Below are 26,390 nucleotides of genomic sequence, written 5' to 3'. Positions count from 1 at the left end.
CTCGTAATTATATGTATACATTTATATTTACCCTAGTAGAGTTTGTAAGTCGCATACAAAGCGATATACGTATCGCTTGCCAGCAGTTTTGTGTATAATATTCTTGTCATAATAGTAGCGTAAGCCTCGGCTCAGCTTTTCATAATTCATTTTGGGCTTGTTCTTGCGAATACCCCAACGGCGTGCAACCTCGTCCGGATCGGTCAGTTTGAATTCCCAGCCGTCGCCGGTCCACGAGATAAAACTCTGGCACGCTTTGTCAGTTAGGAGCTCCAGCAGAAATTGCCACAGTTGAATCGGACCTGATCCAGTGAAGCATGGTGGACCGCCACCTAAAAAAAATATGTCATTTTATATTTAAGACTTAATATTAAAATATACATTAAACAGTAATTAGTAAAATATTTACCGTAATTTCAAAATCTAATATTATTTCGTTTTTTGTTATTTCTCTATCAATAATTCACAATAAATATTTATTTCACTGTGATAAAAACAAATCCAAAACACAAATTTAATTCCAAAGTAACCGAGTATAGACAAATTACGGTATTGCGTAATACTTTGGAAAACAGAAAATTTCCAAATATTAACAAATAAATTAGATAAACAATTTAGGAAAAAATCTATCAGTGATTTATGAAATATATTATTGAATCGTGAATCTACCTGGATAACCGGTGAGCATTGAGCTCTGCAGTAACGGCTTTTGGTCCGCATTATTGGCGATAGATGTGGGATGATGAGGATTGGAGGAATCTCGTGGTCCGAGACCCGCAAGAAACGCGGGATGATGAGAGAGATGATCCCCAAGCCCGACACCCCACTGGTCACCACCAACGCCGCCGCCACCTCCAGCACCGCTCCCGCTTCCGGGAACCGTTTGGAACGGCGTTGCATCGTACTGTCCGTAGGAACCGCTCTCGCTGTAACCCTCGTGATAGCGTCCTGTGAAGCGAAAAAAAAATGTCATTTTGATATTAACTGATCTCAATCAAATTTTGAACGTGCTACGAATAAAGCAGAAAATCAATTTATTTTATTAGATTATATATGTAGGGGAGAAGGAGGCACTTTAGAACATCTCGAATAAAGAACATTTGTCACTTTTAATATACCTAATATACCTAATACAGATTAGATATATACTTTTTAAAATTTTAATATAATAAAAAATATTAGATATGTATAGTATAGATACAGATAGATATATAGATATAATAAAAAAATATAAACTATAGTTTTTGACAATTTTCCTCCTTTCTAATTAATTCCAGTTTCTGGCTACGAACCTCGAGGGTAGTTTTTGAACGGTGACGGCTGGTATTTGGGCTCGATGTGAATCCCACTGGCGCCGTAGAAGTCCGACGAGCTGTCCAAATTGTACGGATGCGGCGCCTGGTGATCTTGCGACAAGCTATGATATTCGGACGCCTCGTCATATCCCGAATAATGGGCCGGCGTCATATAACTCTCCGTGGCGGTCGCGCTGACTCTCAAGTCGCTCTCGTTGCTACCTGCACCCGCGAGTTCACCCGCGCTGCCCAGGCCACCCCCACTGCCTTGGAGATGCTCGGCTATGTGATGATTGCTGTAGTTCGCTAGAATTTTTTCATTTTTGCGAATTAATTTTCTCTTCGATAGTTATTTTTTATCCGACAAAATTGAAATAATTGAAATTGTATGATATTTTAATACGAATTAAACGTAAAAATAAACGAAGATAATTTACATATTATTTAAAAGTAGTTTCGATGTAATCAGTAATCATCGCGTTTAGAACATTCAAAAATATAGAATTTTTGTCAGTATGATACACAACATATCAATGAACAAATTTTCTGGTGCATGGAAAAAAAAAGTTCCTCGCGATTATGTTATCTCTTAAACGAGGAAGGAGACTTGTAGCATTTGATATCGTGTCTTTGCCTCATGAATCATTCAAAATAAATGTGTTTCGCGAATAAAGATTGTAAAAATACTTGCAATAAATTCTACAGAAGCTTAGAAAGCGAAATGTCTATATACACGCATGATATTGAATAATGTAAAGAGAAACTTACATTCCGTTTTGAGCTGATTTAAATTCCGTAGATGAATGTACGCGTTGTTGGCATTGTTGTTGTTGTTATTGTTGTTATTACTGTTAGGGGTACTAGAGTGAGAGGTCGGTGGTTGGGTGCTATGGCTGTGGGGTGGTGGCGACGTTTCGTCTCTTTGACTTTCGTCTTGGCACACGGGACTGCGAAGGTGATTGTAGCCGCCTGCAAATTGAAAGGAGCAATTCGCGTTGCATTACAATATCTTAATAAGTATCAAATTAATTTAAGCATGTCATTTACTTAAATTAGATGAACAGGAAAAAAAGAAAATGGATATATCAATATATGTGTCTACCTGTAAAAAGCATATGAAAAAATACACAATCGCTAGTTTGTCCGTTTATCACATTCCTGAAAAGTCAAGAATTAACTCATCACGAACATGTAACGCTGATTACACAATTACATTTTTAAATCAGATTATGGTTTTAAAAAGCTCTACTTTTCATAAGATATAATGTTTCCTATTATTTCAATGCGTCTTTTTTTATCTCCCAAAGTGAATGATATCCTCATCTTATCAGAAAGAAAAGAAGAGTATCCTATCATATAATAACATTCTTTTTTCTCAACATATCTTCAAATCTTTCTAATCTCCTGTATACAATATAATACACCCCTTTACATTTATCTCTCTTTTCTTTAAATTTTTATCGAAATCGTTACAGAGGCGTCCACGACTAAGGAAGAAGAGACGAGGCTGCGTCGCCGCGCATCTCTCGTTGCGGCACTCCGGGCACTCCGCAGGGAGGAACCACCGCTGACACGTGGGCGGCGCGTATCTCGATGATTGGTCCGAACGAACTCCGCCTATTCTCGACTTCCGTTCTACGATCGCGCGAGAGAGAGCTCGGGTATCGCGCGAGGCTGAAGCTGAGGCTCCGCGCGTTCGAATCGCCGCGCCGCGCCGTCGCGTCCGTCGCCCAGGATTGCGATTGTCGAATTAGCAAATTCTGCTGTGACGAGTGTCAGCCTCAGGATGAGACCTTCACGATACAGCGTGGCGCTCGAAATTTGAGCTTCAAGTTTCAAGTGATTTAGAATTTTATTTTTAAGTAAATTGCATTTCTACTGGAAGGACAGCTGCACAGTTCTCAAGCTGTTCATGAGATTTTCTGTGGAATTCGTTTTCTTTTTGCGAATGTCCAAGAAAATTATTTTTTATTCTTACAAAATGAAGGATTTGATTCTGCGTTCAGTTTCAATAATATTCATAAGCTAAATAAAAATGATATTGTCTTGTTACGTCTTACGTCCTTCGGTTCGTCCCTGTGTCCGGATTAAATCTTTTAAACTTTCAACCCGACTTCTTTATTTCCGCGAGTGCCGAGGGCGTAACATTTTGGGGGCTCGTCCGGGATTATTTCCCAACGGTATTCGGTTGAAAATTCTGATTTGAAGTATCCCACTATGGGGAGGAAGTGGCAGTACAGTTCAAAGTAAATGCCAATGTAGACGTAGGCAAATTTTCTGAGGAATTTCCGTTATTTGTAGCTAAAATTTCGGACGAACAACGTCAGCGAAACCTCAGAGAAAACTCGAGGACGAGCCGCTAAAATTACGAGCTGTTTTGACAACGATCTTCTTTTTTACATTTACCAGCCGCTCCGTATCGATCGGCTGCTTACTTATTATTGCTTTATTTATATGTCACTGCAGCCGTGATCGTAAATAATGAATTATATAAATTAGATTTATAATGTAGAGGTGACTGTGTGGCACACGCGTGAAAACGTTACGTTATACATTACCATATCTCTCACATGAAAAATACCGTAAAACTTATCCATACACGAAGAGAAGTATAGTTCCAGGTTTTTTAATTCATGTAATTTTGAACAAATCGCTTTTGATTAAAGCGTCCTGAGATTATCTATTCCTATCTTATACTTTATGAAGCGATTTAGAGTTTTCTAAATATCTTCAAGAAAGAACTAACAAATAAGACAGATAAGAACAATCTGAGGTTTAGTTACACGGAGAAAGGATAGTGGTGGAGTCGGAAGTTGGTGGAGTCACATATCTTATCTCTCGAAACTCATGTTCGCTACTTACTGCTACCTTAACGTTTCACGCCAATTATTTTAATGCCGTCCTAAATAAAAGTCAATTAAAAAATAAAAGAAAACGATGATAACAAGAAGAATATAAATGTAAAGTCACAAAATAATAGCGAATAGTGATTAAATTCGACCGTCACTTTGGCGAACAATCCAGTTCTTAAGACGAACATTCACTCTTACAAACTATTAATTAAGAATAGTTATGTGTGTGAATATATTATTCATTTTTTTTTTAAATAAATTGAGATGAGCGAAAACGTGGATCAATTAAAGTAAATCTTTAATTTAAAATCTATGTTCCGTGCAATCCCACACCACTATTAAATATACAACTTAAATTAAATTGAATAGAACGCGAAGTTGCTTTAAATTCTTTTCGATATACTGCAATTTAAACGGCGAGACCGAGCCATTAACTTCAATTTATCTAAGATTTATGGAGCGTCAATAAAAAGCAGGTGACACCACGAATACGTTTTTATCTGTTAAGGCGAAACCAGGTGGCTTGCCAGGATTATCGTTGGGCCCCCGCGCCGTGCTTATTGCATATCTCTCCCTCTCCACCTCATTTACACGGTATAAATAGTTTAGCCGACGCGATTAACGCGTCCGCTAGAATTGATCTTTTGTTTAGTAATACGTGAAACGCGATGAAATGCGGGCGATAGAGACATCGGCGAATTACCATAATCCACCGACCTTTTCGAAACGACAGGCGCGCATGTGACGCGCCGCCACCCCACATTCCCACACTTGCGTTTTAATAACGAAGGAAAAAAAAACAGGTGGTCCCCGCCGCGCAAGTGTCGCACCGACCACGTATCGTTAATTTCGCTTAGCCGTCTTTAATTGGGCGTAATTACAGACGGGGGTAGAGAATACAGAACCAGCTTTAAAGATCAGGTTTCACCGTGAATTACAGTTAAAAAAAAATACATTATAGATAAAATCAAATTTAAACGAATATATAGTAGTGATAAAAAAAACGGATGAATAATTAGAATATCATCTGTTCTCAGGAAGGAATTAAACCTGATGTAATAATAAGTCCCTGGTAGGTTTTTGATGTCGTAAAGAATTATGAAAATTGTATAAAAATTATGAAAGATATATGAATGTATTATTCCATGTTAACAAATTCATTGCAACTGACAGATTGATAAAAGATCTATTTTTTAATCGCATCGCTTTATGAGTGAAGCTTTATTATGCTACAGCAATGGTCCTTCAAGCTTTTATGATCTAAAAGATTCTAGAAAGGATCTAAAGGACTCCATATGGTACCTCCTGAGATCGTTACAGATCGTTTCAAAATAGCACACTGACTTTTTTCCTCTGATTTCGATCGCTGGAGTAAATCTCGCGACTTGGTACCAAAAATCCAAAATATAGTCGTTGCTTTTTGGTTACACAACCACGTTTAAATTGAACAGCTGACGAACATGTAATTACCCAAAGATATACCGAGAATTCGTTCAACGACATCAGAGCCGAGCGTCTTAAGCGCGCTTTCCCGTAGAAATAATTACTCGCGAAGCCCCTCCTGCTTTCCCATAACTCCCGTGTCCATGTGGTGACCGTGGCGTTGTTAATAGGGCCGTAGGGACAGACCCTGCATATTCTAAGTACACCTGCAAGGCTCGCGTGTAGTAGCTGCACCTCGCACCCCGTTTCATGGACGATGAGCGTGGGAGTGCAGCCTGGAGCTGGCCCTCACGCTGCACACACAGACGCATGGCACTCTCTCTCTCTCTCTCTCTCTCTCTCTCTCTCTCTCTCTCTCTCTCTCTCTCTGCTAAAGCCAGTCATCGTTTAGAATTTCAGGCATAATGCGCCTAAAAATGTGTTCTTGAATTAAAAACGGAGTGCGTTGAAGAAAACTGGCTTCCATATCGCAAAAAGTTCAACCATCCTTATCGAAAGATCGCTATTGCAACTACGAGTTACCGCTACTATTATTATTTTGCAACTACAAACGCACACGCAATTACATTATAATTAGCATATAGTTTCGCGACCGATTGGCATAATGTTGTATCTATTTTTAAAAGCGTAATCCATTACGACTAGCGCTATTTTCATAAGCTAAAACCGATAAGAGCGGTTACAAATTGTTAACGTAATTACACGTACGTTTAACTTATTTTCCTTGCAACAACAAAAAGGCTGCATAATGACGAGTCAGTGCTCAAAGTTCTATATTTAAATATGATCCTAGAACTTGAATTGCTCATTAATAAACAGTTCAATCGACATTATTTAAAAATGACATTATGAAAAAAAAAATAAAATTTTAATATTCTTATAAATTTTTGAAACGTTTCTTTGCGTTAGCGCAGCATATCTCTCAGGATTTTTTCTATAAAATCGAATGCACTGATCAACTACTAAATTATAAATCAAATTTCTAAATTAAACAAAAAATAGATAAAATTTTAGCTCTAAAATCTATCCAAGTATTTTCTTTTCGAAATGTTTTCCTATCTAAACATAGTTCCTTCTACCCAACCCAATGGCACAAGCTGAGCGCGTTCGTTAATTAATAGATCAACAGACGAAGAAATTTCGGCAGCTACGACGCCGACGTCCCGAGCCGAGAAGTGTATCTCGGAGCAGGGGGAAGCCGTCGCGCGAGAAAGCGGGGACCGACGACGCACAGTCGGGCTATGGTATATCGGGCGAGCAAAAGTAGCAGCAGCCGCGTATCAGCTGTGAAACAGGTGCCGAGGACTGCCAGAACCGCCGCGCCGGCCGCTTAGGCGGCATGGCAGTAACGGTGAGCAATGAAGGCGGCGGCACGGCGGCCAGTAACAGGAGCAGCGACAGCGACGGCGACGGCGGCAGCCTCGTGGCACGTGCCAAATCGAATGAAACGCCCGGTCGGCGCGCACAGCTGCTGTCTGCTGAGGCAAGGTACTGGAGAAAGAGAGAGAAGAGAGAGAGAGAGAGAGAGAGAAAGACCCGGCGCAGCCCGGCGGCCTCTTGAAAATTAAAACCTGCCTCACGAATGTTCTCGACTCGCCGCCGCGCCGGAAGGTCATTATCTTCGGCCGGAGTACTCGAGGCCCGCGATCCACATCAGGATCCGGGACTCTCGTTAAGGGAAATCGATAGTTCGTCACTTGGACCCGAACTATCCGAGATCTTGGGATCGTTTTGGAAGTCCCCGACTTTTACTCGGATCGTTCACGTTGAAGGATATTTCGTGTCGACGTTGCGTCAGAGAAATGATATCGGGTCTTCCGGGAAAAAAAGAATTTAACGTTTCGATGATAAACAATAATGTGATGAGTCATATGTAAATGTTGTCACATAGGATTGTTATCTATTTTTGTACGTCTGACGTCAGTGCCTTTTGATGAACTCGATAAGTTAACAGCACGTTTCAAAGTATCGAATGAATATTATTCTCTTAATTAAAAAAAATTAACGTTTTTAGGTTTTTAGCCTTAGAAGCGCGATAGATTTGTTAGAAACCGTTGATCGTGTAAGGGGAAATCATTTACTGATTTGTGCGAAAAAATTCAAACGATAACGTATTCAACAAAAACGCGACTCTCATTTAGCTAATGGCACGTGTGTAATGGATTTCGTAACGTAATTTTGTCACGTATACAGCTTTAACGAAGAGACCCCGGCGGCCTCTCTTATAAAAATACGCCGCCGTTAGAACAATACGCCACCGGAAAAAGTGTTAACGAACTCACAATCGCGTTAAAACGAAAGTAACGACCGTGTTCGCTTTATCTCCATCTATCTATCGCGTATGCACAACAATGCATAAAGACCGCGGCGAAACGAACGCCACACTCTTTCTTCCCGGCGCGGCGTTCCGAGTCTACGAGTTTTATACCTGTCGTGGTCCTGAATCGTTCCTTTTATTCGAAACGCGCGCACACATATACACACGCGCACGCATACGTATACCACGTACGTAAGTAATCGCGCAGACACGCGGAATATATACCAGGGAGACGCGGCGAGCGCGTGATGAGCACAGCTCGTAAAAAAGTCGTCCACGACGACGGCACAACGAAATCGCGCATTGTTCAAAGCAGGGATTGACCTGCGAACTCTCCCACACTCTACCTACCTACGCGCGTGCGTCTGTGTGCATGCGCGTGTATACGTGACACACACACGCACGTCAGACGGAGGCATCTACACAATCGCGCGTGTTACAAGAAGAGAAGCGTCGCTCACTCCAACCGTTTCTGGATCATTATCGGCACTGAGCAGAATAATCAGATCGAAAGATCGGATGGGATAAAAAAAAAAAGCTAGTTACTGTTAACAAAGACCAAGTAAACCGACAAAAACCGTCGGGGAAAAAGCCACGTTGCAGAAAAAATTTACTTAAAGATTCGACTTTTGTAAACGCTAATGTTATATTTAACCCATTTCTGGCCACTACCGGAAATTGATGGAATTATTCGAGACCCTGTTCAGGGCTTGCTATTTGGACCTCCAATAATGTTTGCCGTGCAAAGAAGAAGTTTTCCGATTTTCCGGTTCTTCGGAAATGCTGATGCAAAAATATACCATCGGCAAAATTTCTTGCCGATAAATCTACCTGACCTGACCGGTCGATTTGGTATGATTTATGTTAGTTTAGCCCTCTGACAATATTTTTACAGGCATATATTTCTTAATTATTTCAAACACTTTTAATGCTTGTTATTAGAAAGGTCCACTTTTGAACCTGTTTTTCACCTGGCCATCACGCACAGGTGCGAAATCAAATTTGCTACTTTTTGACCACATAAATATATTGTTGAGAGTTCAAGCTTTATTTTCAGGCCATAAAAGACTGACATTTTCAAATTTATCTCATCTAAAATAATTTTCAAAGTCGTCGGTTAGGCAAAAATTCACCAGTGGCCTTCTGGCCACTTCTACGGTTAATGGCAATGTACTGTAACGCAGAACGCTACTTAATTAGGTCTTTTCAAAGGAATATTCCGCCCTTCTTCCAGCTGTCGTCACAAATGGGAGTCGTTCTCCTCGTCGTCAGTGATTAATGATCTAGAAATCATATTACAACGATATCGACGAACGAACGTTTGGATGTGCTTAGACTCTGAATGACCGAAAAATCATGACGTTACGATTTCTGAACGCGTGCGTAGATTTTGACAGCCTTTAGACGTAATATACGATCAATCTTGAATACGTAATTTTTTTCCGCGGTTAAACAAATGTATGAATAATATATAAATATATCGTTAAAGAAATTTTAACAGTTTTAATAATTAATAAACAATTCAATATTTTAATAATTTATTCATTCATTAAGCGACTGAACACACTGCTTAATATGAATAATTAAAAATAATATAAACTGTAAACTTATAATCGTTGGAGATATATGTATAATAAATCTGTAATTGTTGAAGATTCGAATGTAAATTGTGCATTTTGGGACCGTACTTATCACGCGAATAGGAGAAATTGGCATAACCGAACGACAGCGAGGTTGAGTTAATTAACTTTATGAACCGTGGCACCGATATATCTCCGTACCGTCTTAAAACGCGTACAACATTGATGCAACTTTTATCTTCAGGCCCGCTGCAATTCGACGCATCCGAAGCGTGTAACTCGAGCTCCCAAGCGTGTGCCATGCCGCCGAGACCTTGCGCGATACGCTTTATTGCCGGCTTAACGAGGGCCACACCTTAACGGAGAAGGACGAGGGACGTGCATCGCGAACAAAAGATCCTTATGTTCGAAGTAACGATATAGTTACGGGCCATTATGCAGATAGCCGAATGTTATAATTGTGACGTATCAGCCCGTCGTCGAACAAATCGCGCAAATCGCGCGATCGATTTTGTCGAGATCGTTTTCTGAGAGACTCGCGACCAAAAGAAGAGACTTGCCTAATTAAACTGCGCCTCGCTATGGACAATAAAAATTTCATAGTTCCTCCTTTTTTGGAAATAAAGAATCGATTAGATTTCGATTGATTTTAATTGGTCTCCATGGAAAGATTCTTTCGCAGAAATAATGCGTTAAAAAAAAGTATATTCTTTTGTTGTATCGATAATGAATTCCGAATTAGAGCATAAATCGGCCTTGACCCAATAAGGTTTGATCCGTCAGACAATGTCAGTATGAATTTATAATTATCATTTGCTGTGTAAAAAGTTACTTCTATCGTTCTATCCGATTTTAATCCGCTATACACAAGTAGTGAATTTATTTCCAATGACAACTAGTCTTTGAATCGATCCGGTAAATTTCTTTTAATAATACGATAGTAAAAAATTATTTCACTTATTTAGTTTTTAATAATTACAGCTAGAATGATATTCACAAAATTGCGTAGGGTTCAGCGAATTCTCGAATGCAATTTCTTTTAAATCCTAAAGCTGTTTATTAGAAAGTTATATCTTTTTTGTCTTACTGTCTGAATAAAAACGGTTAATATTTTATCGCTGAGAAGGTTCCGATTGAAAATTGTTCCATTATCGTCTGGGTTATCGCGTAATTTGCAAATAATTCTCCTCATATGCATATCCCGACACTTGACCTCACACTCCATGGGCAGTCGTCGTTCGATAACATCGTCAGACAGAAACCGCACAAAGCCGCTTAAATAATAGATATCGATTGACATTTTGGCTGGATTTGCTGCGACGTCCAAATGTAGAGCGCGATAATGTCTACGCCAGACGTCGATATATAATTTTCATTGTTGGATCTCACTTGAGTTCAAAACATTCGAGAAGTGATTGCAAAAGATAATTATACGTTACGTAGAACTTATTACACGTACGTATAGGTATGATATAAAATTATACCTCAAAATGAATCGTTTTAAGAAAAAAGTAAGATGTATTTACGCGTACTAATCTTCCTTTTCCTTTGCAATCAGTATGATAACACTGTTTAAATAAACCGTCGAGACTTTTTCATATACTCCGGACGTGAAAAATCAGAATCGAAATCTGCCATTGAATGTTTGACGTGTAGATAACGTATTGTTGTTTTCGAAGTACATTCATATAAATATCTTGACCGTTGTTTTTTAAAATAAAATATTGCATTTTCTTCAAAGAGTATCTTATCGCGATCCAAAATCGAAATCTGTGATACTCTGTGAACTTCCGCGGCACTCTTACGCTCGGACTTGGAGTCAAAATCCGCGAGGTAGATACCTGGCGTGTGGGTGGTCGCGTCCAAGGAGACCGGCGGCACCACGCTGGTGTTGCTGCGGCTGATCGCGTGCTGATGGGAATGTTGATGATGCGGATGATGGCCGGTGAGAGGCTCCGCCTCCTGGTACGCGGGATAATCGGCGTAGAACGGTTCGTGGCCTGTCATCAGCTCCAGCATTTGGAGCACCATTTCCGAAGACGCGACGGCGTTAACGTTGCCGCTGCCGCTGCCGCTACCGCCGCTGCTGCTGCTGTTGCTGCCGCTGCCGGTCGTTAACGCGCCGATGTCGCCGCCGTTCGCGTACGCGTCGACTATTATGCCCGGCGCCTGCCCCGAAGGCCGCGACGTCTCGACGCTCACGACGCCCGCCGTGACGTCGCTTTCGATTGTTCCGCGCGACGACGACGTTGGTCACTCCTCGGCGACGAGCGCGCGAGCATCCGTGCGACGATGATCCGATTATTTCGCGCGCGACCTTACGACACGCCGTTGACGCCGTTCGTTGCCGGGACGTTGCGCATCGCGCGATGTTGCAACGCGGCCGTCGCAATTGTGACGACGACAACAACAACGACGACGGCGACGACGACGGCGATCTCCACGGTCTTTCTCGCGATCGCCTCGTGCGAGTTCCTTCAGCAATACTCCACTCGTGGGCGGCATAGACTCTCCGAAGCGACGTGTGTCGTTGAGAATCCTCGGCGAGAGACTTCGATGATCGATTGACAATATCTTTTTCTCCTTATCTCTTTCTCTCTCCGATATTACTCCGGGCAGAAAAATTCGAGTTCCCTCTCGCGCGGAGAATTTTGCCGCTTAGCCGCGGAACGACGCAACAGGTGTCTCCCCGGCCGGCCGCATCGGTTCTCTCTCCTTTTTCGTTGACTCAGCTGCACGCAGCTGAGTTTAGTAGTCCTCAGGTATCCCGTCTTCGCTCACGACGCTCGATCGCCTACAATAAAGTCGTATTCTCCGCGGTTGGCAGTTGACCGTGTTCACTGTTCCACAATCGGCTTCAATTTTCAAGACGTCTTCCTAATTATTCACCACGCTCATCAGTCTCCCCACAGAAACCGAGATTAATATACCTCCCGGATAATTCCCTCAATCATTCACCACGTTCAGTTCCGCTCGCGGAACTGAGTTTGATTCTCCAGGTACTCCTCACTGATTACTAATTACTCACTGCATTCAGTTCCACAATCAAGATCGAATTAATCCTCCGGTTATATCCCCATCGCGTTCTGCTCTACGAACTACGGATTGAAACTCTTAAAGGTATATCCTTTAATCGCACACCGCGCGTTTAGTGTTCCCACGAGGGTGACTCGAATCGAACCACTCGAGGGATATCCGCCGCGCTCGAGTTCGCAATCGCGGATTCGCTCTCGCGAGTGCTCCTCGTACGACCGCGATTGCCCCCTACGAGCGTGACACGCGAATCAACTTGCGGCTGATCCCTCGATGTCAATGGCGAGGTGTCACTACCGCGTGATTTACGCCTGGTCACTCCGGTACGGACACGGCGCGGGCGTCCCCACGGAACGTAGGCCGAACAGTCGGTCGGCAGAGAGACGTCGAGCAGACGCGTCGCAGGAGATCGTTCTCTCTCGCGTGCACTCTTCCTCGCGCACACTCCTCCACTTGACGCGAGCGCGCGTGTCACTGTGACGAAGCGCCGCGCCGTTTCCGCTCTACGGTGCTCTCCGCGGTGCTGCTCCCGCCGGCCGCCCCGTCCCTACCGCTCCGCGCCCCGTCTCTTTCATCCTCCATCGCATTTTCCTCCCCCTCTGCCCGTGGGGCCCAGGCCGGCGGCTCTACCGTCTCGCACGGCTATCCCGGTGTCGCATTGGTGCCGCACGGTGGAGGTGGAAGGTGGGAGTTCACGAGCCTGCCGAGTGGGGCTGCCGTTGAGTGGAGGGGCACGAGATAGGAAACCCGGCCGCTTGCTCAGGGGGGTGAACGAGGGGGGGGGGAGAACGGGGGGTGGGTGCGAGGGGAGCGATCTCGCAGCGAGAGGAAGGGAGATCGCAAAACGCCCCCTCGGAGCTTCAACCACCTGCTGCCACCGTTGCCGTCATCATCATCGTCGTCGTCATCGTTGCCGGTATTCCGTCGTATATGTACGTTTGTACTCGACACCCTATTCCTTCGATTGACGCGATCCTCAGATTCTGTAATCGTCGATGATGGACAACGTCTAATTCGCGATCTCCAATGTTTTACTTATGTTAAATAAGAAAAATGCAGATTGTATTATTCGGTTTGAACTGTGGGACATCTCGAAATTGTCACGTTAGAAATTTTGCGTTGAATATTTTATTATATTCAGCTATTCATATATATATAAAACTTATTCGTTCATTCATATTCGTTATGTCGAGCTTTTGTTTGAAATATCCTTTTTTTATTACAAAATATAATTATGCACGTAAGAATTTTTAAAATCTCTGGTAGAAAAGCACTGCGACGTGAAAGTGAGATAAAATTACAATAACAACGATATTGATAATAATAATAAAGGAATGACACATTTGTTTTATCGCACAGTTTAAACTTTTATAATTCTTGTTCGTTATTATCTCATAACAAGAATGACAATGTGGGCGATTTCGCGTATGTGACGTCACTTAATGAGAATTCGCAAATGAGGAAAACGCTTGTGATGATAAGATATCGCAATAAAAGTCTAAAGCGGAGTTCCCTCATATCTCGTGGGATTTGATTGTTACGTTGAAATTGTCAATTGGGAAACGGTAAATAGTAGGCCAATAACAAGTTAATAATTTGCTAATTAGCAATGGCGTACTAATTTATAATGACGAGTGCCACAATTACGAAACGTAATGCATCTCGTCTACTTGCACAAAGGTCGACGTGACATAATTACTATGATGTACTTTAATTAATTAGGCATCACTGCTAAAACGTATAATGATATTGTTATTATATCTCCATCACTTTCGTACAAAATTTAAATATTATATATTTTTTAATGTAATTTAATAAAATAATTATACCAAACATACATGCAATGTGACATTCTCATCTAAATGCTCCTCTTAGTACAGTCTTCAAAATTACCTACTTTCGTGAAATTAAAATAAATAAAAGGCAATGAAAAACGCTGGAGACAATTTCTAAAGCATTCGCGATTTTATAGAAAAAAAACCTCTATAATTTTACGTAACGTATTTTCGTTCATTTCTTTTACGCGTGCTAGACAAGAGAAACCGGCCAAAATATTTCGACGCCGATTACGCCGTATTTCGCCGCGTCAGATCGTTAGATCGTCACCGTCGCGCGCGGCGATGCGGTGGTGAACGCGTTCGACGCGAGTCGAGAAGGACCTAGCCTATTTTTGAGAGGGGGCTGTGACCGGAGGGGAGGTGGAGACGCGCAACAGACCGGATGTTGAGAGGCGAGGCAACGGGGGTTTCTCTGTTCGGCGGCGGTCTCGCACGTGATGCAGAGGGGACCGGAAGCGCTCACTCCCCTACGCCTCGTGCCTCTCTCGGGTTCGTATAGCCTCGGCGGCAATAGTAATGGGACTTACGAGGGCCGCACAATAAGAACGCGCGCGCTTCGTTACCGCTCGCGTTCGGACCTGTCCGACGTCGGCCGTCTCTATTTGAGATTGAGGAGTAATCGATCGTCGAACGTACAAATAGGTTGCATTTTCGTTCTGCCTTCTGCGATTCGGCGTCTGATATAATTTCATTACTTGAAAAAAGTGGATTTTTTTTAAGAAAATGACCATTTTTTAATTTAAATTTTTATGTACATAACTATAATACTTTAAATATAATTTTAAAGAAAGATTAGATTTTTCATCGAGGGGAGTACCGGAAATTGAATATACCAAGAGCTGTTTATATCAATTAGAAGTTAGCTTCGATTAAATAAATTTTTTCTCTTCATATATGTATTGTAGATAATATAATTATAATCTAAAGAAAGATAACCAATCGGAAAATCGCAAATTATCGATCGAATTTAATCAGGTCTTTAATAACCAATTCAATAGTAACTCATTATTCTTTTTATAGATTAAATTGATCTACATTTAGATTAAAAAATGTATATTTATATATTACACAATTAGGTATAAAAATTTTAGATATCCTGCAACGTTGCTTCAAAAATATTATTTGTGATTATTCGATATAAATAAAAAAAATATAATTTGTTACAACGAAATTATGTTCAATATCGAATTGGGAAGGTTTTAATCGAGGTATTTAACGTTCGTTAATTCCCATATTTAATTCCCGGTTCATGCGAAATCTTAGTAAATCTGCCGCCAAGAGAATCGCTATTATAACGTATATTCTCGACCGAACTAGTCACACAAGACGATCTGGTTCTCTTCTTCACATCTGTGCGATTCTTCCACTCAATCGAGACACGCTCTCGAAGTGAGCAACAATGCTGCGGTGAAGCGGTTCTGAGGAGGGTGCATTTACGAGTGCATTAAGGGAGGAGTACTCGAGGACATTATAAAACTATCTTGCCGTCCCGGAGTGGTATTGGGGTAGGTCCCCCTCCCTTTCCTTTTACTACCAGTCCTGCCCAGCGACTTCCGGTTGTAACGTGAGCTCCGAATATCGCTCCTGCTTTTTTCACTCGCCCCTTCTTTCTCCCTCTATAGCTCCCTGCTCGCTTTTACGCTCGTTCCTTGCTCCTTTTGTTTACTTCTATCACGATATTTTTTACGTTCGCGATTATGCTAAATGTACCAATATATGACTGAATATATTCCGGTCGTCAACTGAAAATACGCGATTTTATTTTATTTATGGTGTAATTAATAAAAATCCCAAAATAACATACAAAGCAATATCTGCCATCAGCTATTTGTATATAGAAAGAGGAAAATTATATATGCATATAATATTTATATATGCATATTTATTTTATTTTGGAGATAACAATAATCAATCTTGAGAAGATACATGCACCTATTTTGTAACAATTCGCGTGTCTTAACCCGAAGAAAATGCATTATTAAATAAATAACGAAGAGAACGAACGTCCTTCTGTTTCCTTTCTTTTCAATTATCTTCGAGAGGAAGTAAGTAACAATCAAGCATAAGAATAAATTAACTGTTCCGCATTAACCACTGATAATCACTTGCGTGATGATTGTTTTCGATACGAATCTGACTAAAATAACGTTAAAATTCTTACAGAAGAAATAGAAACTCTGCGGTGCGAGACATTTATACCAGAGAAGGAACGTACTTTTCTATTTCCGGCCGCGGTTCGTATATTTACCTTACGCCGTTCATCACGGCGTATGTGTACGAAAACCTTGACGATAACCACGATGACGACGACGACGACGACGACGGCGGCGGCGGCGGCGACGAGAAGGAGGACGATACGCACAAACGGGAAAGAAAGGACGAAAAAAAAGAACGTACACATACGTATGTACGTGCATGCGTACGTGCACGCACACGTGCGTGCGTATGCCACACGGTCGTGTCACGAGTTCTGAATGAGCAAGAGGCTTTGTAGACCCTCGAGGCGGTGTACGAACTATGAATGAACGAGTGAATGAATACAACCTGTGCCAACTACCCCTCCCGCCCTCCCCCCGGCCCGCCGTGTTCCCCGCAGGCGCGCCCCTTTCTTCCTTCTTCTATTCGCTTCACCCCTAGGCGAGCCTCTACTTCTAGCCCGCTACGCAGTCGCTCTTTATATCTTTCTCCTCGGGTTATTCGCGGTGGCACCGTATGACGCCGCTGGGTAACGCATGTTCGCGCAACGCAACACCGCGTATTATCAGATTCTTCCGCGACGCGGGAGATTGCGTGGCTCTCGTTCGCCCTAAGTGCCATTCGAGAGTGCGCGCTACCGCGGTTTTAATACGGTTTTATTATCGCGCCTATTAAGCTTCCCGTAGCTGTAATCGCATATCAAGTATACCGGTTTGAGGAACTGCGTGCAATTTGCTCTGGCCTCTGACGCTCGACATAAAAACGCAGCGAGAAATGAAGTAAGGCATTAATTCTTATCCTGAAATTTGCGCACAAATTTCAAGAATAGATAAAATTTTGATTTATGAAATCCGAATGTCCATCATTCGTATATAATTGACTATGATTTATAGAAGAGAACATTCTTCTTTGATTGTGAGAGTTATGTTACTTCGAGGGAAGTTCTTGATAAAGTTACAGATCTTTGTCAATTACGCAAAAAAAGAATAAACATTTAGATTAACTTTCATTATCGGACAATTTTCTATGTATAGAAAACTTCGAGCAATCAAAATTGCTTACAAAGTACAATCAAAGTGACGGAGAGAGAGACAGAAGGCATTAGTTACTACGCGGGGGTTGCTTAACAAATAATCATTGTATTCGCTGGCACGACCGACCAGTCGCTCCTCTCTCCCATAAACGCTACCGATGGACGTCACGGATCCTTTTTTGGACACCGTGTATGCTTGGTAAAACCACACGAGCGTCGCGTCGCTTTTGCGCGCGGGGATTCGACCCTCTCTCGATCTCTCGTCCCCGCGCTCGCTACCGCTAATTTATGCATAATATGCACGCGCACATATACGTTACGCGTGTTTGTGGATCCGTGCACGTGCGCGCGATACGTGACACGAAGCGATGAATACGCGACAAGCTTGGCGCTTGTCTTCATGGACAGCACGCGCTATATCATCGTCGATACGTTCACGAAATTCATCCTAAGGGCCTACTACCTGGTTTCGTGGATTCAAACGGTAGGAGAGCCATAATCGAATACAGCCGAATTGTATCCTATTTCTGTAAATATTCGACAATATTGTACAATGTTACGATATTGTTATCAAACTCGCGATAATAATCTGAGTTGTATAGTATCGAAGAAAGAGACGCGAATTCAGAGAGCAATTTTTGCCTTTGAGAAATAAACTGAAGGAAAGATAAATTTGTGATATTATTACTTATTTAAATTTGAAATTGAAATAAATTTCTAGGCATTGCGAGTTTGATGCGGAACGGTCCAATTAGCGCAGTTAAATATTGTATATTAACATCGTTGAAGAATCTTGGAGCTTATCTAGGTTTCTAATAGTGCAATTAAAAATTGTACCGAGTCGACTCGTTCTAAATAACAGAGTGATACATCGGTTCCGATACGAGGAGGTCGAAAGCGAGGATAAGCGAGAGTCGAACCAGAGACCTCGAAGAGCTGTGATACATAACGTAACAGTGCTTTAGCAAGCAGAAATAATGAGTCTATTATACAGACGTCTGTGTTGGTCGCTTTGTAACGACGACCGTTCGTAAGACGCGTACATACGGTACCAGCCAAGCCGGAGCACTTTGGCGTACCGTCGCGTCGCACGAACGAATATCAGTCGGCGCTTGCCAAATTTTTACAGTCTGAAAAAATCGGCCTTTGATATTTTACACGATATTTTGGCAATCCGCCAGTATATCAGTGTAAGGTATCAAAGACAGATTTTCTCCAATCTCTTGCACTTCTGTTTGCGCCTCAAAGAAATAACAGTGCATACGTAAAAAAACATTATTCTTCTAAATTGATTTTACATATAGTATAGATATTAATAAAAATAAATATAGTGTATCAATATAAAAATAAATTTATTATTTGTATAGCTTCTTTCGAGGCAGTGCACAATTCGACGCGTTTTATTTTCAAAAAGGACCGAACATATAAAGCTGTTCCGTCATAAAGTTATAATTTGCTAAGTTGCTTTTTGGGAAATTAAAATTAATTAAAATAGTTATTAAAATTCCTCCTTCGGTGAGAATTTTCAGCGGCTAATTCAGTCAGTCGGGTCTAATGGTAGTGGTTTCATTCTGCCTTCCACGTAGACGAGAACGATTGAAATCGGGATGAGAGATATACGAGCGCATTCATTAACGTCCACGTACGCGTATAGGTATGTATGTGCGTGCGCGTTATATCGTGGTAGACACGCGCGGCGCGGGGCGGCGCGGAGCGGCGCGGGCGAATCGTCTCTATTGTCCGCGGCGGAGCGTGTAGAGGACCCGACTTTCCCTCGTTCACCCACGGTCACTGCTGCAGTGACGTAAGGCCCCTCGCCAGGGTAATTGTTACCCGTGCGCTATACGTACGAAGACTCGCTTTATAATGTTCTCCTCCACTCTCCGCTCTCCGTTCCATTCTATTCCATTCCATCCGTCGTCCTATTGCGCGTGCCTCCCCGAGTCTCCCGACATCAACGCACTTGCGATTGCGAGCGGAGTGTATACGCGATGCACGGATTACGGAACGACACGTCGCGCGACTGCAATGGGATTATCTCCCATTGATAAATGCCGCGAGTTATAGTACGGCGAGCAAAATCGCAGTTTCAGCTACCGCAGTTCAGCGATTGCGAGTCACCTCTCTGACGCGAATCTTTTTTCCTTTCCATTTCGTAACGTCCCTAACGATGAAATGAAAATGCAAGATGTTGCGCCACGTGCTTATCAATCACAATTCCGCGAGTTAATGACTTCAAAATTGCTAATTACATTTTTAATTACAGTAAATTACTGATAATCGAATTAATAATTTCTTTTTAAATTTTCTGTCGCGTTCTGTGATCATCTCTGAATGGTTTAAGAAAGTTAATAAAGTCGGGAAGATAAAATTAATTGAAACATAAATTGCATTCAAAAAACGTACTTTAGCACTCCTCCGTAGGTATATTTTACGATTTAAATTTCGCGACATCAAATATCGAAACATTATAATTCCACAAATGCTATAGCAGATTTTGCTGACTATTGTAATATGTTAAAATACATTGAAGCATAATTCATAAAAGCTACAAACGTTTCGTTAAACGCACGTTGAACGTTGCTATTTGGTCTTTCGTCAGCGGCACGTTAATATGTTGTGCAAAACGCACTTGGGGAGAGTTGATTCGTCACGTAATGATGAATTTGATTTTACAATGGATAAGGCGCATATGGCGAAAGTAACTCGGTCAAAGCCAGAGATAAATGATCAAACGTTAATAGTTAAAGAAAAACTGGGTCGCACGCGCTTGTGCAAAAAATTCTCCACGTCATAACGGGCGCAACAGAGAAATTTTATACGACCGCGTTGCGCCAGCGTTAGCGTTGATATTTTCACTCGGCAATTCGTTCTCCGCGCGCGCCGTAAAGAAATTAAAACTAGGTTCGTGACCAGTGAATAATACGATTCTTAGTTCGAGCACACGAGCTAGCGAAATCTCTCGTCGACCGCATTGCGCAACGCGTTGTACAATAACAAAATCATTACGCAATAGATGCTCGTCCATTCAACAAAAAGATTCAGCAAAACTTGACGCACCGTCCTCCCGGGTAATGTGTCTCTTTCTCTCGCTTCGCGGCCGCGATCGAGAGACGTCGCGATTCAAGAGATTGTAACAAAACTTCTGAATGAATAGAATAGCACCGCGAGAGAGCTATTCCGCAGGGAATTCCGCAGAAAAATGGAAGAGAAAAAAAATGAGTTTGAATATGCCGGCGGCTTACATCATCTCCGATGTTATCTCCGAACTATCATACATGATTGTGGGATAGTTCGTTTGTTATTCAGATATTATGTATGTGGCGTATATTCACCGAGAATTCAAGAGTGTGCGAGCCGCAATAAAGAATAAGTTTTTCAGGTTCAACAATATTCTCTCGTGATTACCGCGCTACGTGAAGAATATAATGGACAAAACAAAGTGTTACATAAAGGCCGAAGATGCGGTCGACTAATGGGGGTCCTATAATAAAAAGTCTCCGAGTTTCGAACTTTTGTTTCGGTCGACGAAACGGCCGGGCCCACCCTCTCACTTGTGCCGCGCGCTGTAACGAGCCGTATCGCAATCAGCCCTGAGAGAGGCCGGGCGTTTGACGATTCGATTTCTAGGCATATATATACGCGCGCCGGTGAAATCGCGAGCTGTCGCCGACGCGGTACCCCGCGGCACGACGACGAAGAAATGCTAAATGAGGAACGAACAGTGACGATAATGAGAGGTTTGTGTTTGCAACACGTGCAAACGCACCAACCTGAGAGATGTTATCAGCGCCGTCCTGACGTAACAATGAGAAACTCCTCCACGCTTTCGTTTGTACTTGCAATCGGGGAAATAAATAAAACCGTCTTGTCGCGCAACTTAGCGGTCCCTTGCATATGCGCGCGAGTAATTATCAGCATCGGAAAGGAAAGAGTGCTGTAGGAAGCGAGATTCGTTGCAATCATCATCTGGCACTATCGTCAATGATAACGCTAATTACGCGCACGCGCGCGCGCGCGCGTTTCTAGACAGAGATTAATAACGTGACTTTTCATCTCGTACTTTTTAGAGAAACCCAGTCCTCGATACTTTGCAACGAAGGGAAATCCCCCCCCCCAAATTTGAAATTATTCCACAGAAATTTGCTATACTGGCGCGAGACGTCACTGTTGCCTAAATGGGATTTCCTATACCCGTAAGTCCGAGAATAGTTGTTCGCGGCGGAGGAAGGCGGAGAGGAATAGTAAAAATGGACTTACCATCGTCATGATACTGTCTCGATGGCAGGGACACCGCGCCCGAAGAGGGTTGTATCGGGGGTTGTTGTTGCGTACCGCTCTGAGGAGGACCGGAGGAGTTGGAGGTGGCCGAATTGGCGGGCGTCGACGGGTTTTTATGTTCTGGTGTTGCCACCTGATGGCCGCCACCCTGGTATCCCAAAAAATCACCTAAATCTGGCACGCATACGCTTTCATACAAGTTCGCCGGCACGTTCTCCAGAGAGGCCTTCGCTGCGTCGACATCTAAATGTAAAACGGAGATAAATCCTCAACCGAGCTGCACGTCTGTTTGTGTGCCTTCGCGAGTTAAGCAGTTAGGCTCGCGTCATCCCCCGTTCCTATCTGTCACCGAGTTACTTGAACCAGTCTTGGAATTATAAACGTTACCCCATTCGCGATTTTATAAAAACTGTAAAATAAAAACATAATGACACGTTACTAACGTTAATAATGTGCGTTGACTAAGAAAGATCTCTAGTACATTTTTCCATTTTGTTTTTACGCAAAAAAAGATATTTGTCTTACATAACCGTTTCCTCGACCGCGATTATTAAAATTTTATTCTTCATAAGAGTTTTATAAGTTAAATCGCGTGTCAACGATATAGATCCTAATTGTTTATTTGACAATGTCGCAAAATTAGATTAAATATTTTCTTCCAAAAAAATACGTTTCGTATATCAGAGTCTTGATTAAGCCGTTAACTAAACAAGAACATTAGCGATAAAAAAGAAAAGGAACTGTATTCTAGTGTGCTTTGTTCCCTGTCCACGGGGGCGCGTACGCCTCGTGCATGTGCACGTGCACACATGAATGGTCACGTATACCTCATGGACAGTGAACATGTTAATCGTAATAATTAAAGCCCTTATCTTCACGTGATAACAGTTATCGCGGCAGCATGTGTGCCCTGGTAGTTTTTCAGCGCGTGTTGATTATGACAGGAATAAAATATTGCGTTATTTGTCATCAAGTGATTCCCCGTAAGTACGATTGTTTCGCGCATCGCGGATCGCAATCGTAATTAACGATCTGGAGTAGCACTATCATCATCGCGACCGTATTGCGAAGGAGATGTTCGCCACATTGCTGTGATTCATCGTCGGTGTTTCTATATACGCTTCTAGGAACTCTAGTGGAAACAATCGTAGACTCGAAATGTAAAACGACGTACGTGCCATGAATATTTCCTTTTTTTTCCATGTTCCTACACTCTGTTACATTTTTTTCGCTTTTAATATGCAAATAATCTTTACTACAGTCACTATGCACTGTTCTCTCTTCGGTTTCACGTTTACACACTGTCGGCTCTATTAATTACTTATGCAGTGGGGGAGAAAATTGAAATAAACTTCCTGTATACCCGCTGATTTTTCAAATATCAAATAATTCGTGAATTACCAGAAATAAAAATTGATTTATATTAGAAAAAATTATTTAAGACACAGCCCGCGTTTGTTGTAAATAGAGATCGCTTAAAAATTTATTCGTGTAGATTGAGTAAAAAATTAAATTTCCCCAAGATTTCTCTAAGCGACGATTTAAGCGAGAAATAAAAATCGCGCCTTTATTGTTTACAGCGAGATAAATGTCGAAACGCGCAAAGTGAATTGCGTGCGCAGAAAGACATTTTATTTAATCAAGTAATTATTTAACCACGATTAGCAATGGGAAAATTTGTCAATTAATCCAAGTTTCCATTCGATACCGACGTACAAAAGAGATCGATCATTCGTCTCGACGATGGCGAAACGCATCGCATTAATGAATTTCACCGTGAATCCGATCGGTATCGCCGCGACAGGAAGATACAACTTTTTAGTTTCTACTTTTTTATACAACGCAAGAGCGTTTCCTAACATCCGTTCTCATTCGCGGAATCAAAGCGATTACCCACGTCGTGTCGCGACTGCGAGCGTCGGGTGCACGCTAGGCTTCAGTTAAATTACCGTCGCCTCGGTCAGAGGGATCACGCGGCGCGGCCGGCTACATCGTTCACAATCGTAGCACAATAATAAATTGCACGGCTGGAATGTGGAAAGTACGACGACGACGATGACGCTTTTATTTGACTCTTTCCCCGCCGCGCCTGCTATCTGCAAAATCACACAGCCATGTACGTATCTCTCCTTCATTTCTAACACGCGTGGATAATAATGAAACAGAGCGTAATAGTAGTTTTACAAAAGCAGCCTGGCCGCTCGCGAAAATTTAAGTCAGAAATAAAAAACTTAAAGAATATTAATTTTTTTAAATTTAGACAATTTTTGATAATTTCCTACAAAATTCTGCGTTAACGCTTATTCATGATTCATGTTTTATTAATTGATATAAAACTCGTTTTGTTGTTAATCACACATAATGTGTGAATCATTCTTCATCAGGAAACTATGTCGTAACGCCGAGCTTAACGTTAAGAATTCTACTTCGCTCGCGCTTATTTACGCGCTCCCTTTCGACACAAGGGAGAGAGATTACGTATTCGAGACGAATCTCGAGTTTTGTGGTGAGTTACCGTTAGTAGTCGTCCTTAGATCGCGCTAGTCGATTAAGCCGAGGTTTCAGTGCCAATGATGAGGCGACATGAATAATCGATAAGGAAGTACGGGGTTTTACTTAACGGGAGTTAAATCACGAGCGAACCTCCGCTTCCTGCCGCATCATTTCGTACGATCTGCTTTTATCTATCTCGATCTATTCAGCTCCTTGTTCCTCCATCTGTATTCCTATCTCTTCTTAAGTCTCCCCCTTTAGTCACCCCCCCTCCAGTCTCTATCTTTCCTTTTTTCCTTTTTTACCTCAATTGTTTTATTGTTTTTTCGTCACGCAGTAGATATGGTTTTTCATATATTTAACAATTAATGAGACAATGATTTTGGTTGGATATTCTTATCACTTACTTTAGCGACATACACAAATGTATGAAAGAAAATTATATATTAAATTGTATTTACGATAAGATTATCTGTGGCTCGAGTTTAATATACTGATACTGATACAACCGATGTAGATATTCGACAAAAAATATAGACATTCTAATTTTATTTCTATTACCTGTCAAATTATTCGGGAGATAATTAATATCCTTGGATCTTTCTAAAAATCATAACCGTAATGTAAATATAAAATTAATGTTGACTAATTTATGAAAGAAATTAAACGATAATGAAAAAAATAGAAGTCTAAATAATATCCATTTCTATCAATGCAGATTAACTTCAATCTCGGTTTAACTTATTTTTTATCTTTTTCTAGTTTCGAAATTAGAAAAAAATAAAAAGTAAGTTAAACCGAGATTAAAGTTAACCCACATTGATAGAAATGGTTATAAGTGGCAAGTTGGTTTTAATTGAAATATCGGCCCTGCCAGGAGTACCTACATGTAAAATTTGTAAAATTTATACTGAAATTCTAGATACCTAAGTTTATCTATAGCGATACTCCTCTTACATATTTTTCCACTTGCACCGTTTCTCCACTTGCTCCAGTCCGTCCTACACAAGGACATATATATATGTACCTTTCCTTTGAATTTTCTCTGCTTTTTGTTAAATCTAAAAACGATCGAACGGCGCATTTATGGCGAACTTGACTTGCTGTTTTGAGCGCACGTACCATAAAAGGGCACGGGGAATCTAATAGGAGGGACCAGCCGAATCGAGGCTCGGCCATTGACGGTACGCGAGATCGAAATTCGAGTGAATTCTTTGGTGCACGCGAGTACAGCCCCCCCGAAAAAGCGTCTAAGTGGCCGCGGCAATGGCGCTGCACCGTTTTCGGCGGATATCCGGGATGAGAGTTTCTATGGTGCTCTGTCTTTCTTCTCCTCCGCTTCATTCTCTTCGCGCTGCGTGCGAGGTAAAAACGGGGGGGTTTCGATTCAACGCTACGAAACGGGAGAGTGACACGGGAGGAGGTGGAGGAGAAGAGAGAGATGGCCACCACCCGCGCGCACCGCCCCATCGCCCCCGTCATTGTTCGCCGGAGTCCTTTTGCTCGTACGCTGCGCCGTGACATCGCGATTTTACGGAAATTCGATCGGTTTTGTCGACGGCGACGGATGGTGTCCGTCGTAAAAAGTTCGTAGCGCGTACGAGCGTTTTTCTTGCGCGATTAACCCCGGATTCGCGACACCGGGATCATCGGTGGGCATCCAGCGTGTAAGAAACGCAAGATCTATCGCGATGTTTAACTATTGTCGCAATGTTTTATTTTTAACAAGAAAGAATCTTTTTTCGTACACCAGAAATATTGCACGATATAAGAATTGTTAATCATTCTCTCCATGCTAATAAAATTAAATAATGTTAATTGTTAATCGTTACTCGATTTAATTAAAAAATTTTTCATGCACTGTAATGTCTAGGCTTATATTATAGAAACTCCTTCACGTTGACGGTCCGGAGATAAGGTGACTAGAAAAATGTTCGCGGTAGAATAATAGTTTTAGAATAATAGTTACCGGAATTGTTTTACGATATAATAGATTATTATCAGTAGCCATTCCTAATAATATAATCAT

The 26,390-nt window shown here is 41.8% G+C and overlaps 2 protein-coding genes across 6 annotated transcripts in view; both read right to left on the bottom strand.

Moving 5' to 3' along the window:
* The window catches only part of Pigeon (protein pigeon), a 36,612-nt gene extending 24,862 nt beyond the window's left edge, over window positions 1–11,750 (bottom strand). Inside the window, exon 1 of the mRNA XM_071776410.1 lies at window positions 11,741–11,750. The gene's annotated coding sequence lies outside the window, so the exon portion shown is untranslated. The remainder of the gene's footprint in view (window positions 1–11,740) is intronic.
* The window catches only part of Pnt (ETS transcription factor pointed), a 103,439-nt gene that overhangs the window by 2,269 nt on the left and 74,780 nt on the right, over window positions 1–26,390 (bottom strand). For 4 of the 5 annotated variants that reach the window (XM_071776413.1, XM_071776412.1, XM_071776414.1 and 1 more), the window contains 5 exons: window positions 21,848–22,111; window positions 2,064–2,264; window positions 1,293–1,601; window positions 670–948; window positions 32–332 (listed from right to left, as the gene is read on the bottom strand). In XM_071776413.1, coding sequence (XP_071632514.1) covers window positions 32–332; window positions 670–948; window positions 1,293–1,601; window positions 2,064–2,264; window positions 21,848–22,111 — 1,354 coding nt within the window. The remainder of the gene's footprint in view (window positions 1–31; window positions 333–669; window positions 949–1,292; window positions 1,602–2,063; window positions 2,265–21,847; window positions 22,112–26,390) is intronic. The other variant, XM_071776415.1, reaches the window with a different exon arrangement.

Source organism: Temnothorax longispinosus, chromosome 4 (genome assembly GCF_030848805.1).
Source record: "Temnothorax longispinosus isolate EJ_2023e chromosome 4, Tlon_JGU_v1, whole genome shotgun sequence".
Classification (NCBI taxonomy): Eukaryota; Metazoa; Arthropoda; class Insecta; order Hymenoptera; family Formicidae; genus Temnothorax; species Temnothorax longispinosus.
This window is presented reverse-complemented; position numbering and strand designations above follow the sequence as displayed.